The 17,533-nt window shown below is 31.7% G+C and overlaps 1 protein-coding gene across 12 annotated transcripts in view; it reads left to right on the top strand.

Annotated features, from left to right (window-relative positions):
* LOC143078893 (roundabout homolog 1-like) overlaps positions 1-17,533 on the top strand; it is a 118,437-nt gene that overhangs the window by 84,803 nt on the left and 16,101 nt on the right. For all 12 annotated transcript variants that reach the window (XM_076253923.1, XM_076253933.1, XM_076253931.1 and 9 more), the window contains 9 exons: positions 2,257-2,574; positions 5,219-5,506; positions 5,870-6,130; positions 10,234-10,373; positions 13,950-14,109; positions 14,624-14,821; positions 15,311-15,400; positions 16,525-16,715; positions 17,257-17,407. In XM_076253923.1, coding sequence (XP_076110038.1) covers positions 2,257-2,574; positions 5,219-5,506; positions 5,870-6,130; positions 10,234-10,373; positions 13,950-14,109; positions 14,624-14,821; positions 15,311-15,400; positions 16,525-16,715; positions 17,257-17,407 — 1,797 coding nt within the window. The remainder of the gene's footprint in view (positions 1-2,256; positions 2,575-5,218; positions 5,507-5,869; positions 6,131-10,233; positions 10,374-13,949; positions 14,110-14,623; positions 14,822-15,310; positions 15,401-16,524; positions 16,716-17,256; positions 17,408-17,533) is intronic.

Below are 17,533 nucleotides of genomic sequence, written 5' to 3'. Positions count from 1 at the left end.
TAAATATCTCCAACTCAAACAGACTCTATGATCTATCTACTCTTCTTATTACTGATTCCTGCATTGTTTTCTGTGTTACTCCTATAAACATTTCAATGCTGCATTTCATTATACAGGAAACTATGTGGTGTTACATGATTTCTTACTGAAACAAATAAATATCACCAGAAAGAAATAGTTTGTTAATGTCGTCTGTGTTGGGTGTGTTTCAACATGATAGAAATATGGCATTTTTGTTTGTTCTGTCAGAATTGGAGGGAAATCAAGGTTTGCTGTTAAGTTTGCAGTTAGGGATAATACACAGCAATGATGTGAAACTAGGCAATTCAACAGGAGAGACCAAAATATTTATCAATACCAACATCAGTGACATGGTTATTATACTGGCATTTTCAGTTTTAATACCTTGTCTATTAAAGACAGTTGTTTTAATGAACTATTTTAAACATTAAATTTAGCATTCTGTGTTATTTTTTTATTCACATAACAAAGATTTTAAAACGAGAAATTATGAAACGTTTAAGAATTTGAGTTATATATATTTGTTTTGTATGGTCCTTGTTCTACTTGTAAGATAAATCCTATGTACTGTACAATGATAATTTGAATCCTAGACAATCTAGAGACAGTAAATGGTCCTTTTAAGTTGTTAACACCTATCTTAGATTATGTTGACATTTTCAGATTTTCTTAATCTATGCAAACAAATTACCTCACTGATTTTCTCATAATCTGTGTACTGTTGTGACACAATAATCCAGACAAATGGATAAACCTTCTTTATCATGGATAACAGCAAGATTGTAATAACCATCAACATCCGCTGACCAAAAGCTGACCATTAAAACAATAAATCGTGCCTGCCAGTCTAAGGGTAATGAAATTCTATTTGTTTTGATGGACAGTTCCAATATAAAGCTGTTTATACTGCTAATTAAATGCTCAGTTGTTGATTAATTACTATAATTAACACTGTTGGAAGATAAGGTGGAAAAAAAAATTCTACAGAAGCTGACCAATATATCAAAAATGGCATGTAATTCTGGCTGAAGAAATATGAGCATTTATCAGTTAATGAAAATGACTGTTTGCTGCTAGGCATAAAGCATGTTAAATCAGAAATTCTCTATAATGTCATGACATCACTCTCATATATAGGTATCTGCTGTTAACAGCCGGACTGACTGAAGGCACAAATCTGTACACTGGATGAACTTTGACCACAAATGTCCTTATTAGATTGTCACAGTTTTGTTTTGGTGCAAGGGATTTGACTAGTGGGGAAAAATCATTTATCAAAATGTTGAGGTTCAAGATTTTTATGATGAATATTTTTATGGCCATTAGTTTTATCATAAAATGGACTTCTTTCTGTGTGGAATTGACCACCAGAAAACTGACCATTATATCAAGTAGTTAATCCATAATTACAGTAGTGACCACCTGCCACTTCAATGAGATAATAACATATTGAGAGGCATGTGATGTAACAATGACATAAATTACTGCTCCCTTGTTGTAATAACTTTATAAATGATTTCTCCCTATGGTAGCATCAAACAAAATGGAAATTTAATAGTCAATAAATGGATATACTCAAGGGTTGTCCAGAAGGTGGACAGTTAGAATCAATATACTTTAAGTGGACAGCCAAACTCAATAAATGTTTGATGACTTTATTTGAAGGCTGTGGGAAGGTTCCATATTGGATTGGCAAGATTTTGTAAGATGATGTCATTGTAAAACATGGAGTGTCTGGTCTAGAATGAGGTGGAAATCAAGCTGGTGCAACATAAATGATTCCCCATTTGTATTTTGTTTTAATTTTAATGTAATAATGTTGGAAATTTAGTCATAAAAAATGTAACAGTTGTTGGCTTCATGTAAACATCTTGAAAACTGTTACTAAAAAAGTAAATGAAATTCTTACATTAAAAAAAAAGTATAAAAAGTACAATAAGACAATATGTTAATTTCATATAGTAGTACATGTACATGTACTCTAATTACCATCAATAGAGAAGTGTGGCTCAGCCATAAAATTTACTTTGTCATCTCTCATTCAAAGATGGTGAGGCAATAAAATTTACTTTGTCGGTGATACAATTTGCCTATGCCTTATTCCTAAAGGTCTATTGAAGTTATGTTTATTTCACTCCAAAGACGGAATAAATTTACATTTACCTTTTTCCAGGTTATAAGTTTACTTTTACTTCTTTCAATATGGTAATGAATTTTCATTCTTTTATTTTACAGCTGCCTCAAGTTTGCCCAACCCACGAATCGTAGAACACCCACAAGATGGTTACATAGCCAAGGATGAACCTGCTTCTTTAAACTGTCGTGCTGAAGGTGAACCCAAACCTGAAATAACATGGTATAGAAATGGAAGAAAAGTGGAGACAACACCAGAAAACCCATTCTCTAATCGTATGATCTTCCCTGATGGAAAGTTATTCTTTTTAAGTGTAGTTCACAACAAAAAGGATAAAACTGATGTGGGAGTTTATTACTGTAACGCTACGAACATCCATGGAACTGCTATCAGTCGCAATGCTACACTTTCTATCGCAGGTAAGCTACAACATTCATTAACCGCCTCTAGTCCTAATGTTACACTTTTGTTTAGAAGGTTACTAAAGGCAACAAATGTCTATGTAACTGCAACTAGTTGTAAAGCAATATTTTCTGTAGAAAGTATTTTCCTATTGAAAGTTGATGGTTTTCGCAAGCATTCCGGCTTTCTTCACCAAAAAAAAATAATGGCCTCCATGAAATAGCCCAAAAGTGGCGTTCAAAACACAGAGAATCAAATCAGTAGTAAGTAAGCAACAAAAAAAACAAAACATCTAATGGATCTCCCATCAGACAAAATGCCATTTTATCTTTTACAGGTAAGCTGTAGATATAAACAACAATATTCTAATTACCTTCACTTATGCAGCAATATTTAGATGTTAGTTTTTTCCAAATTAATGTACAATAGTCAAAGATCAAAATAAAAGGAAACATAAATAAAACTTCCTTGAAATTAGAAGACAATTGTATATTGCATAACAATAGAAAAAAGAGGTTTCAAAGAAATTTAAAGTGAAACTGCATGTATCCTGCACATGTAACTTACGGATGATACATTACTCGTGTCAGTGTGATATCTAGCTACAGCTTGTGTGCATTACACATCCTTTGTCGTCTTGTCATGCAAGTAAATTAAATAAAGTAAATGTCCATTGACTGTGACAAAAGAAAGAAAAAAAAACAAACTAATAATTTCCCCTTTGAATGAAAAAGAACGCTATTGGATGTGTAGAAACTGAGAAAAAGATGCACATATTCATGAGGTTTTAACTGGCATCTAGTCCAAGAGAAGAATAATCATAAAAAATAGTAGCCTCTTGTCAGACTGTTCTGTTGGAATTTTTAAATCCCAAATTATTAATCGGTCATAAAAATTTTGGTAGCACTTATTTTGGCTTCCAACATACTTGTAATCAAACTTGATTAAAAATCAGAATCTATTTTGAAAAAAGTCATGAATTATTTGAGTAATTTTTGGACAAGCTTACCTCAGAATTTGACAGCTCGAAATAAACAATAAAGGGTGTATCTGAAGTGATCTGGTGCAATTTTGATACATTATGTTAACAAAGCTGTAAAATCTATTCCTCAAGACAGAAAATTCATATATTTATGACAAAATAAATGAGAAAAATCAGAGTTAAATTATCCTATCAAAAAATAATTATGTTTGGGAGGAGATGGAAAGATTGAATTTTTTTCGCAACATTTTTATGAATTTATGTAACATTTTTCACATTTCCCAAACACCTTTACTAGTATAGTCGTTGATTATTTATTATCCATCTTCAGTACACCATGTGGATTACAGATTCACACAATTAATATAAGTTGACTGCAATTATCAAATTAAGGAATAAATTAATATTTTATGGTTTAAGACTCTCTATTATAGTACCTCAAGATGTTTAATGTAGAAATGACATGTTGAATGTGATTTATTTTCAATTTTATGATGTCAAGCACTTCCCATGCATTAGAACCTGATGGCTGCACTCTTTACTCAATATTCCTCAAGTTGAAACTTAAGTAAAACTAGTCTGATTACCTCCCCTGAAAATTTGGCACTTTCTGGTCCTTTGTTTCTGAAAAATTGGTCAAAACTCAAAACAATCTAATTGAGATTTTAAAAGGTTCTAAATTTTGTTTAGATATAATAAGGTTTATTATGAAGAAAAAAGATTTACAAAGTATTTTTACAATACAAATTTCTGTCTTTCCTGGATTTGCCGTTGTCTAATTGAGAACTACCTCTAATTTTGTTTGATCATTCAACTATCATGATAATTTAAGGTCACAGAGTTATCCTAAAGATTCCCATAAAATTTACAAATCAGATTCTTTTTCCCCTTATCACTCCGCCTTGTAAAAACCACATGAAAACCGTGTGGAGAGAATACTGTATCCTCATTAAAGGTTTCGATCTAAAATATTAATAAAAAATAAGATCTAAAGATATTGAAAACTTTGATATTTGTATTTGATGGTTTAGCTTCTGATAGGGCTACTGATACCTCTGATTCATTTGACTTTGAATAGAAAGTTTTACAGGGAAGGAAATCATGCTTGTTATTTCAGCTGCTTGAGTCTGATTGTGTTTGTTTGTCTTAGCCATACAGTGAAATGAACAGTTGTATACATAAAATATACCAACTACTATAATTACATATAAAAAATACACATTTTCAGCACATAAAAATAACAGTATATAACTAGGAAAATATAAGAAGAGGAATGTTAAAGAATTTTATCTCATTAGCTTTTATTTATAAGGTTTGATACAAGGTTCATTGGGGCAAACATGGGCCAATTGAGGACAGTTGAAAAATTGAGATTCATGATAAAAACATTTTTTTGGCAAGAGTATTATTGATTCGGAAAAAAGGCTATATTGGTGGGTGTCTATGAGACAACAGTTAAATGTCATACAAGTAAATAACTAATGCATCTTAAGAAGGGTACTTTTATTGCTGTTTTTTATCTTGTCAGTTCCTTTCAGGTTTCCATACAGTTATTTATAGAGCTCATACCGTAGACCTAGAGTAGGAACTCATATAGAAGCTTTTGGCTTTACATAATTATTAACTAGCATATTTAGTATCTCCAATATCTCTATGCAATATTTTTCTCTTCATTTCAGTCCTGAGAAGCGATTTTCGAGTACAACCTAAAAATGTAACTGCCGCCATCGGAGATTCAGTGAGTTTTCCCTGTCGTCCACCAAGAGGGGAGCCAGAACCAAGAATTATCTGGAAAAAGGACACAGAATTAATTATACAAGATCCAAGTCATACCAGATTTGTTGTTACGGATAATGGGGCTCTTAACATCAGTCAAGTACGGAAACAGGATGCTGGAATATTTAGATGTATAGCAACCAATGATGCTGGAGAAAGAGAGAGTGCACCAGCTGTTTTAAGAGTTATAGGTAAGTCTTTCAGACTATCATTCTGTTGGTGGTGATTTATAGACAACATTTTTTTACCTAAAATTTGCGAAATGACTCAAGATTGCATAGAAAAATACAAGATGTATTAAACTTGCTTTTAGATTAAGCAGTTGTTATCTCCCCTGATATATGCTTTAATCCAAATGGTTGAATCATTCGCATATGAATTCATACATATTAAAGGACACATTTAACAAATCCTGTCACTGATATTTTACCAAATGTAAAAGCAATAAGAAAGATGCTTTTTGAATTCTTTTTCCAAAGTTGATTATATCTACAAGAATAATAGAATATTGTATAACTGTTCAAATATATACATTTATATATTTTTTCCAACAGAAAAACCAAGCTTTAGAAGGTTCCCAATCGATGTCACCACTAGAGAAAAGAAGACTGTAGAATTTCCATGTGATGTGGTAGGAGATAAACCTTTACAAGTCACATGGAGAAAGGAGCACGGAAACATCGGTCGTATATCTACATTAAGGGATCACACTTTACGTATAGAGGATGTCAGTAGACACGATAGTGGGATTTATGTGTGTGTCGCCAAAAACCAGGTTGGAGAAGCTGAAGCTGTTGCTCGTCTCAATGTAGAATGTAAGTAGATTTCAATACATTTACGGCAATGACTATTTGGTAATAAAAGGGAGGAGCACTAATATGAAGGTCTTGGCAAGGTTCATGTTGCTAAGTTTTTTGTTTCTAATGTTGTAATTTTATGTTTTTGCCATGGTATAATCATTTTTTTGGTGTGCTTTTTTTTTCTTGAGTATGAATATCCCTTTAATATTTTTTGCCTCTCTTTATTTGTGGAGGATTGTCTGTGTTATCTATTAGCCACTTAAAGTGAAACTACTGATAAATATCACCTTTTGTCCCTTTGTTTTCAATGTCAGATGTAATTTTTAACAAGTTTTTTAGGATGCTTTGTTTATAGGTGTAAATTTGATATTTCCTGAGCATCAGTTTTCAAAGAGTTGTCTCACCTTGATCTTATCAGGTGAGATGATATGGTGGAGCCACTGTAATATAATTTACTTGGAACAAGTTTCAGTATCAGTAAGATAAAAGGATACCAGATCTTGACAATTGTTGTTAATTAACTTTTTAAACCTTGCAAAATAAATTGTTAAAGTGATATGCTGTTGTAGATATCCTTAATCATTAATTAATGAAAGCATGTTACATTTATATCGCGCTGGGTTTTATAAATAAGAGAGCTATGATCACTGATGTACAGTTATAGAAACATTATCAAACATATTGAATTTTGTATCTTGTCTCTGCAATGTTTCGATTCATCAAAGTTATATACTAGACAGCTTTAAAAACTGATATTTTTATTTATGTCTGAAAGTCAATTTTATTTTCATGCTGGTTTACAAATTGATATGTAATTGATATATCACCTATTTCAAGCTGAAATTGCATTTATGCTTACTGATGGACTTTTGAAATCAATAAAATTACTGATCAAAGTTATTCCCATTTCCATTCCCAATTTTTGCAAATGAAATCAAATCATTAGATTGATATATCTTTTTACTTCATCATTGTCAATAGAAATTTGTGCATTCATGTTATATTTGGTTTCGAGATTTTTCGTTTAGACTTTAAAAACTTCAGAACATATTTCTTATGATAGATAATACAAATTCTGCACATAAAACAGCTACAAAATCTTTTCTAGGAAGAATTTAACCTTCTCTACATATCAGTAAAGATATAATGACTATAAAATTGTAGTCTCTTTAAAGATGTCTGTAGAAGCTTTTATCATATCAGTCACAAATCCTCCTTCCTCCTCAAACTCTGTCATTATATAATCTATAAGTACCCTCATATCTTATCCATTAATAAATTTATAGTAAACTGATGTCAACACTGGTTCTGCACCCCAGGACTGGATACCAGTCTCACCCTATGCTGAGTTTCTATTAGCTAATTGTTTAGATCACATTTTGGAAACTTTTTCGTCTTTAATTAAAAATTCATCATAGATAAAGAAAAAAATCATTCCATAAAGCTCTCAAACTGTGACATAATACTCCGATACACTTGTCTTTATCAAGGTTAACACTTACATTATCTTTTAAGTCTTAAGACAAAGTGTGAAGAAAGCGCCTAGCCATAGTGTGATTGTCTCCAAACAGCTGATTTTCAAGATCAAAAATAATTTATCTGATCATGACGAAAACTAGGGGGTAAAATTAACGTCAACGTGAAGTAGTCTCAGTAGATGTTGTCTTGTGGTAGCGCTGCTGGGAACTAGAGATGTCGTTTGATGACAAGAATTCCTGTTATGTAATATTCATTTTATTAAAACATTTATCTGTCTGTAATGACAAAACAGACACATCTTACTAGATGGTATTCTTGAATAATGTGGGAATGGTGTGCTGGAAATTGGATGGCCTATCAAAAGTAATTAATAAAATTGAGAATGGAAATGGGGAATATGTCAAAAAGACAACAACCTGACCAAAGAGCAGATAACAGATGAAGGCCACCAATGGGTGTTTAATGTTTTACACTTTTAATTGGTTTGAAAGTGCTAATGAATTTTTACTATAGCATTTCTTAGAAATTTTTAAATGGTATATTTAACATTGTTAGTCACTTTTTAAGTTTTCTTAGATTAAAGTTTCAAAGAAATCTTTTAATTATCATTTTTAATTACTCAAGGATAATACAAATCAGTCCAAAATGAAAAACAAAAGTTAAATTGAACGATGACGACATTAATGTTGCTTCAGTTGATTCTGTGGTACATGAAACAGTGTCATACTAATAGGTCAAATAATTCTGATTCAGAATCTGCTACTAGTAATGAATACTACATGCTAAGATCAAAGTGTCCTACACCTGATGTGAGGTAAACATATCCTACTTACATAGAGCATGCTGTTTATTACATCCTGTTCTGTGAATGGAGTCCATTGTTAGAAATGGTAGATACCTTCTAACTTAAGATTCTAATTAAGCAGAGAGTCTTCTAGGAACATGCAGCTTGTGATCAAACTCTGTGATGCTACGTAATTTCCAACAATTTTATTTCTGTCTTGTGGAACATACATACTAACTAAGTAGAGAGTGTGTATACTGGACATATGACATGTGGAAAATACCTTCTAACTAAGCAGAGAGGAACATTTGACATGTGATCAAACTCTATGATGCTATGTAATTCGAACAATTTTATTTTTGTCTTGTGGAACTGTTAAAGAAACTTACTATATAATCCGAGAGTGTGTATACTGAACAAGTGACATGTGATCATGTGATCAAACTCTGTGATGCTATGTAAAACCCATCCATTTTATCATTGTCTTGTTAGAATGACACCCTATCACAATACTATAATGTCTTATCACATGTAATGGTAATTTATAGATATTTGATGGTTGTCTTGACATTTAGTCTTCATTTTTATTGAAATTTTATAACTCTGTCATTGATAAGTTAAATCCAATTGACTTCAGTGGAATTTATTTTAAGTTTAATTTATGGAATTTTTGACATGGTATTTAAATTATTCTGTGATCTGTCACTGTCTTAAGATTTATTTTTATTGTGGGGTAACTTGTGTGTGGAGTCGATAAATCATATGCTATAAGTTTGAGAATCAGATAAGACTTGTCTTCATTTTAATATTTTAAAGTTTTGCATCTATTATTCTATAGGAATCATTTCTATCAAATATGTCCTTCATTAAAATGTTACCCTTCAGATCAGTGACCCAGGCAGGACCAAGGGAAATATTGGTCAAGTAGGATATATCACTAAGTCCAGAGTTTATTTATGGGATTGGAAATAAATTAAGTTTATCAGAAATGTTAAATCAGTATAAATATCAAGTTCTCTCTAATAAAGCCTAAAACATACAACTTAAATTAGTTTGAGGTGACAAAACAAAACAGGGATAAATGTACTATGGTGAGAAGTTTGTCCTTAAAAAAAAACAAACATGTCTTTACATAAAGTTTGTACACCAAGGTTATGATATATTCAGGATATAGGTGGGGTGTTTATGAGTAAAAATTGTAGAAGATTTCATTAATTTAAAGTGTTCTTCAAACTCAAATAGAAAAATAGAATTCAACAAACCAAAGACATTATTCGGTATAGTATAATGAAGGTCGCTTCTTTCAAATTATCTGTCGTTGTACTTTATACCAAATTTATTGTGACACAATATTTAACATGCAGTTATGCAAACATTTCTTGATATCCAACATCAAGTGACTGAATTGAATTCCATGAGTATATTACACCCTATAATGCACTTCTATTAGTCTGTGAATTCCATGAGCATATTACACCCTATAATGTGTTTCTATTAGTCTGGAATCAGGATACATGATTTCTCATGACACATACTTGGTCGTATCAATTGTCTACAGCGTTTTTTTTTATCAGATTTCACAAACAATTTTGTAATTTCTTGCTTTATTTGTACTGTGAGTTCTGTTATTGATTACTCATTAACTGCTTCAGTTCAAAGTGGTTGATTTGTACACGGCACTGTCAGAAGTCAGATAATTCAGGTTATTTCATTAAGCATATAGTTATCTATTTCTCACTCGCTGCAAAGTAAATTGTTGGAATGGGAAAAAAAGATGTTTTAATTTTATTGACTACGATAAAAACATTGTCAGATAAGATTCATTGAACTGTATTTCCTAACATTTATTTTTCAGATAAACCTGAGTTCAAGGTTCGACCAGTGGACAAGTCTGTAGGTGTAGGTCGCAGTGTTAGTCTACAGTGTGTAGTCGAGGGTAACCCTCCACCTACCATATACTGGAGAAAAAGAAGTCAGCATGCTAGTGCTGAGAAGGTAAGATGGTTTCCAGTATAAAAGAAGCAAGTCAGTGTTAGATACCTTACTTTGACCTATAATGGTTTACTTTTACAAATTGTAACTTGGATGGAGAGTTGTCTCATTGGCACTCATACCATATCTTCTTCTATCTATTTGACTAGTCTGGTTTACAGTCTACAATCATACTTCTGACTAGTCTAGTTTACAGTCTACGAACATACTTCTGACTAGTCTGGTTTACAGTCTACGAACATACTTCTGACTAGTCTGGTTTACAGTCTACGAACATACTTCTGACTAGTCTGGTTTCCAGTCTACGAACATACTTCTGACTAGTCTGGTTTGCAGTCTACAAACATACTTCTGACTAGTCTAGTTTCCAGTCTACAAACATACTTCTGACTAGTCTAGTTTGCAGTCTACAAACATACTTCTGACTAGTCTGGTTTACAGTCTACGAACATACTTCTGACTAGTCTGGTTTGCAGTCTACGAACATACTTCTGACTAGTCTAGTTTGCAGTCTACGAACATACTTCTGACTAGTCTGGTTTCCAGTCTACGAACATACTTCTGACTAGTCTGGTTTCCAGTCTACAAACATACTTCTGACTAGTCTGGTTTACAGTCTACGAACATACTTCTGACTAGTCTGGTTTCCAGTCTACGAACATACTTCTGACTAGTCTGGTTTCCAGTCTACGAACATACTTCTGACTAGTCTGGTTTCCAGTCTACGAACATACTTCTGACTAGTCTGGTTTACAGTCTACGAACATACTTCTGACTAGTCTGGTTTACAGTCTACGAACATACTTCTGACTAGTCTGGTTTACAGTCTACAAACATACTTCTGACTAGTCTGGTTTCCAGTCTACAAACATACTTCTGACTAGTCTGGTTTACAGTCTACAAACATACTTCTGACTAGTCTGGTTTTCTATTTTCAATTGGCTTACCAATAAAGAAGATATTTTACTTGCCTCAGACTAAGAATTAAAAGTGCAGCTCAAACACATAACACAATCTCTTTAATTTCCAGTTGTAAAACTTGCATTGGTGGCCTTCAGCTGTTATCTAATCTTTGGTCAAGTTGTCTCTTTTGACATATTCCTCATTTCCATTCTCAATATTATGATTCAGTCTTAGAGATTTTTTAATATTTCAATGAAGGGAATATTATTATGACTAAATTAATGTCCTGTTTTGACTTCATAGTGTGCAGATATTGTACCAGGACAACCTTATACTATTTCTTCTGTCACAATTTATTGCATGCTGAAAGCCTTTTTATGTCATACGATAATAACAAAACTTTAAAACTTTCTAATTAGTTCATTATCTATTACTTAATGAATACACAAAATAGTATAGGGAGCATAAATGAGGAAAAGAATCCTAGTGAGAAATTCCATTTATGAAATTTTAAAGGGATGACTGGGGTTCCATTCATTTGATATCACCAGCATCCAACGGAAGGCAAAGAAAACATTTTAGAATTCCTGCCAGGGACATTTTGTATGTCTTTGTAAATAGAACTAACAGACTTCAACCATAGCATGCTTCGAGCTATTAAATGTAGCTAATAAAATACGGTTTTCTCTCATTAACTTTCATCATAGCTTTTATATAAATTGGTCTACAGTTGATGAACACTTAATAAAAATTATAGGTCTCTGTTATCGTAAACGGAGTGGCAATTAAGATAAAACAAGACTTTTCTGTTTGGGAGAAAGATAAACAGTTTTTTCTTGATTTGATAAAATACAGAAGATCGTAGGAATATCAAAGGAAACGTAATGGTTATCCAATATATATTGACTTTATCTATTGTGCAATAGTATAAAGGGCAGCTAGTGTCAGATTCTTACCTTTTCAATTACAGAAATGCAACAAAAAGGGTGGTTTTGCACGACCAGTTTTTTTGTTTGAAATTCATGTTATCATGACTATTTTTTTAGATCTGCCTTACCGAACATACTAAAACAAACTAAAAAAACTACAAATGTAAATAAATTATTTGAAATGTGACAAAGGTACAATTAACTTGCTTTTTCTTGTTACTAGTAACAATTAAGGTTAAGATAAACTATCTATCACTCTGACATCTGATAAAGTCATGGTGTACTGTGATATGTGATAAAAATAAGCTAGCTCCAATGTCATGTGGCAAAGTCTTTAAGATATACTGTTCTTTAGATTTTATAAAGCATTACCCAATTGTGGTTTCCTTCAAAAGTGCAAAGTTTTATTGTGAGTCATGATTCCCAGGTCATGTTCATATAATACAAAAGTACAACTAGGGACCCAATTCCAATGACTTCACTGTTATATAAATAGTCCTGTCTTACTTTTTACAAATCTTGTTTTGGATTGAATAATTTTCAATTAGTGTCTGAACTCCTTAGATGAAATTTCATCATTTTTTATTGATAAGCTTCTTACGCAAATCAAACCTAGAACTGTGATCGTATTAAAAACTTAAAACTTTTGTGGTATCTATAGAGACTTAAGATTGCACATGTTATTAGCTACATTTGGTAAAAGAACCCAGAGAAATATAAATCAACATAGGCATCGATATTAGAGAAACCTTAGGAAAAACATCCAGAAAAATTGGATCAACTATACAATCAAGTCTAATGCTTATTGATTACCAACTGTATCTCGTTATGTTGTCCTAAGAAATCTTAGTTAACACTGAACAAACCACACGTGTATCGCGTCCGATATCAGTATTAATTTGTATCTTTAGAACTCGACCCATGACTCCATACTAATCCGTCTTAGAAAATTATAAAAGTCGTATTTTATACTTGATTGATATAATTTTAAGGATCATCTTCTGAAATAATGAAATAGAGGAAAATATGACATATAGAATGCTTTTGATTGATTGCTCGAATTGTTTTCTTTTGAGAATAGATTTCACAGAGAAATCCATCCAATTATAACAACAATATTTGTCACTTAAACAGTGTGTATGTTCTAGATACAGTTACAAGTGGTTTCCCCGCCATAACTTGTCACTTAAACAGTGTGTATGTTCTAGATACAGTTACAAGTGGTTTCCCCCCGCCATAACTTGTCACTTAAACAGTGTGTATGTTCTAGATACAGTTACAAGTGGTTTCAAATCATTGCGTGTTAGCTGGCAGTTTATTAGTTGTTGCCTCAAATTAGAAAAGTATTTTATCATGAATTATTAGTTTTGGAATTGAGGTTGAAAATTAACAAACAGTTTTGTGACATTCTCAATGTTTTCCTATAGAAATTGTAACTTCATTCACATTTTAAATTTTAAATGAAGAGAAAATTATTAAATTACCCTATAAAATAAATGAAAAAGTCAAATGAAAGGTTATTGCATATATCGTATCGATGAGAATGTTCCTTTTTTCAAGGAAAAAGTAATCGAGGAAACAAAGAATAAAATAGATATTTCACAGACTATTGATCCGAACTCTGTAAATGGGTGTAATAAAAGCAATACAATAAAACGAGCGCTAGACATTAAAATTGAACAAAGCCACAGGCTATGGCCCATTGAATTATTGAATCATTGACGGAAATTTGCTTTTTTATTTTCAGAGTTTGATATTTCCATACAAGCCAGATGGCCGTTACTCTGTGAAACCTGACGGTACTTTACAAATAGACCATGTTCAGCCTGCCGATGCTGGAGAGTTTGAGTGTGAGGCTCTCAATACAATTGGAACAGCATCAACATCTGTTCAACTTAAAGTTCGGGGTAAATAAATGTTCAATGAGGTCACCATCACTTAACACACCAACATTGCAAATGTCTTCATTGTGATAATTATTTTTTTCTTTGAGTTAATAATGATGCACATAAAATTGGTCGGTTATTGATGAAATAAAAAGCAAGAAAATTACACTTCAAACAACATATATATAAGATGTAATATATATGTAAGCATTCCCAGAATATGGTCTTAATTACATAAGAACTTAAATAATTGATAGATTATCTTTACATTTTATTTTGCCTGTTATCAGTACAGAATAAAATTCTGAAATATTGGATTTTTTTCAACCTTTTCTTTTTGTTTTTTGTTTTGTTTATATGTTATTTTTTTTATGAATTTAGTTAAATAGTATCACTTTTCTTTTGATTTTTTTTTTTTTTTTTTTTATATATGTGTATGAATAATTGAAAATAATTTTCATATGAAACCACAATACTTATTGTAATGATATGGTGAAAGGGAAGCAACTCATTTCACTTTTATTCTGATTTATAGAGAATGATTCTCGACCCCCTCCAGTTATCAGGATTGTACCTCAGAATCAGACATTGGCTACAGATGAAACAGCTCTTCTTCATTGTGATGCTTTTGGTAACCCACAACCCATTGTTCAGTGGTATAAAAATGGAAATCTTCTGTCGTCTGATGATCCTAGAATACAACAGAAATCATCAAACACTCTGCAGATATCTGGTAAGGAAACTTACATTCAAATAGTTGGAATTATACTTGGGATTTTTTGTTGCTTGGGTTTTTAAATATTTTTGATATTCTTATAAATAAAAAATTTAATTTACAAGAAAAAACTGTTCTACAGTGCAAATATTTAATATTTATCACCTCAGAGTTTATAATTATAATTGCTAATCGACAAGAATGACAGTGTAAAAAGGTTAAATACACTTATAACACAAACATTACTGACGATTCTGCAAGTCGAAGGGTAAAACCCAAATTTACATGCAGTATGCTATAACTTTATACTTGTTTGGCTTTCTAACTATTATGATCTGAGCATCACTGATGAGTCTTATGTAGATAAAACGCCTGTCTGATGTATCAAACTATAAGCCTGGTACCTTTGATAACTATTTACCTTTATAAAGGGTTTTAATCAAGGTGAAGGACAACAATGTTAAGGATTTTAAAACAATACAATAATAGACCTTTGATTACTTTTAGGATTACGGGTATCTGACACTGGAATGTATTCCTGTAAAGCCAGCAGTGAGACAGGGGAAACAACTTGGATAGCAAGTCTAGTTGTAGAAGGTACTTACACACTTTGTAATTTCCAATTAAAAAGGCCATTGCAATTTAAGATGGTTTTGAGATTCATTTTGTATATTTATTTTTTATTGGAGATCTGATTATGCTCAAATTATTCAATCTTAAGTATACACTTTAAGGACTATAGTAATTAACAAAAGCAATCAATGAACCAATTTTTTTTTTCCTTTTATTTAACGCAAAAATGTGACAGAAAGAACATTTCAATACTAGTGGTTGGGGTAGAATTTTTACTTAAACCTGTGCTGTTATTTGCAGTAACTCCCTTTTCTTGCTTGTATGATTATCAGAACAGTTCAGTACAGTTCTCTTGACTACACAGCGATTGAAAGAATGCTATAATAACAACCTAACTCTGTATGAATAACAATTTCACATTAAAAATACATTTATTTAATGTTCTCAAGGTCAACATAATGTCAACATAAACATACAAGATTTAAACTGTTAAGCTGGAAACCTGTTAAGCTGGGAACAGGTGTATCTTAACCTTGATGGAATTATAAACCAGATTTATTGAAGGTTGTCACATATTTCCTGTACTGGATATATTAATATATAGCAAAAAGTGGTTTTTCTTGATTCTTTAAAAGAAAAAAGTGATCATTTTTTTTTTTTAATTATCTTTTTGAATCGGTATATGATAAGTTTGATGCAATCGTGATGAAAGCAAAATATAGATACTACTACTCCCATCGTAAATTTTGATTCATTGTAAATGTTCTATTGAAAAAAAAATTGATGATGAAAAAATGTTGTAATTATATATGCTCCTCCTATTTTATTTTTTCTATACAATATAACAATTTGCAGCAACACACATCCCTATAATTATCATCTTAATATAAGCTGCCCTAAGAAATACACAGAACAGGAAGTAATTAATTAAACTTACACGCATGATCGGATAAAATAAAAAGTACATGCTGACATATCATATATTTATTTCTGGAACAGCCCTTAGCTAAAACTTATACATCTGGTATTATCCATATTATGTTAGTAATGGTTCAAAAACTTTAATCCTAGTATTTATGATGGGTTTATTGTATAACAGCCTTAACTTTAATAGATGTTTAAATGCAGTGACATTTATTTATTTGCAGTGCCTGATGGCAGCTCTGTACTATTTCATCGAGCACAAGATTCCAAATATTTCCCTGGGCCACCATCCCAACCTGTTGCCATAGAAACTAAAGATACGTCTATTATGCTGTCATGGCAACCTAACAGTAATTCTGGAGCCTCACCAGTTTTTGAGTACATTGTAGAGTACTTCAGCCATGAGACCACTGATGTAAGTCACAATTAGTACAAAACATGTTGTGTCCAAGTATTTCAATAAAAATGGGAATACATTCAAAAGAAGTATGAGCCATATTATAAAAGGCATGTCGGCACTTTCAGAGTATTCAAACATTTGGCAATGACGCACAAACATTTAAAAATGTTGAGTTCTTGTCAAAATAGAGAGATGCATGAAATTCAAATTTAGTTTCCATGTCTGAATTCTCATGATAAAAGATCCAGATAAACTTACAACAAACCACATGCTTTAGTTCTTGTTAGAAGTCAATAGTGTTTTACAAGATTTTAATTTTCAGTTTACCACAAATTGTGTTAACTGATTATGCAGGAAAACAGCGATAAAGTTACCTGAATTCAACAAGTTCATCTGAGCAAACTATCTGTGTACCGATTGTTTCGATACCTCTTGATTAATTTGAGATTTATTTGACCAGGGGAAAGAACTTTAGTTTAACATAGAACATAAAAAGATAACCAGAATGTTTTGTAAGCTGTTATACTTTTATCATTACACATATTTTTTCATACAGGGTTGGGTAGTAGTACCAGATACAATACAGAAAGACAAATATACAGTCAAAAATTTAAAGCCAGGTACCCCTTACATCTTCTTAGTGAGGGCACGGAACTCTCATGGTATAGGAAACCCTAGTCTTTTCAGTCAGACTATTACAACTGATAGTAAGTAAATACTTATATCTTAATTGGTTTAAAAAAAGCTGGGATAACAAAGATGTCAATCTCAATGTAGAAATAACAAAAAAGCCTAGGAAAAGATTTAAAAAAGTCATAAGTTTATCATAACAA

The sequence above is a fragment of the Mytilus galloprovincialis genome, chromosome 6 (assembly GCF_965363235.1).
Source record: "Mytilus galloprovincialis chromosome 6, xbMytGall1.hap1.1, whole genome shotgun sequence".
In the NCBI taxonomy this organism is placed as follows: Eukaryota; Metazoa; Mollusca; class Bivalvia; order Mytilida; family Mytilidae; genus Mytilus; species Mytilus galloprovincialis.
Note: the sequence above shows the minus strand (reverse complement) of the source record. Positions and strands in the feature narration are given on the sequence as shown.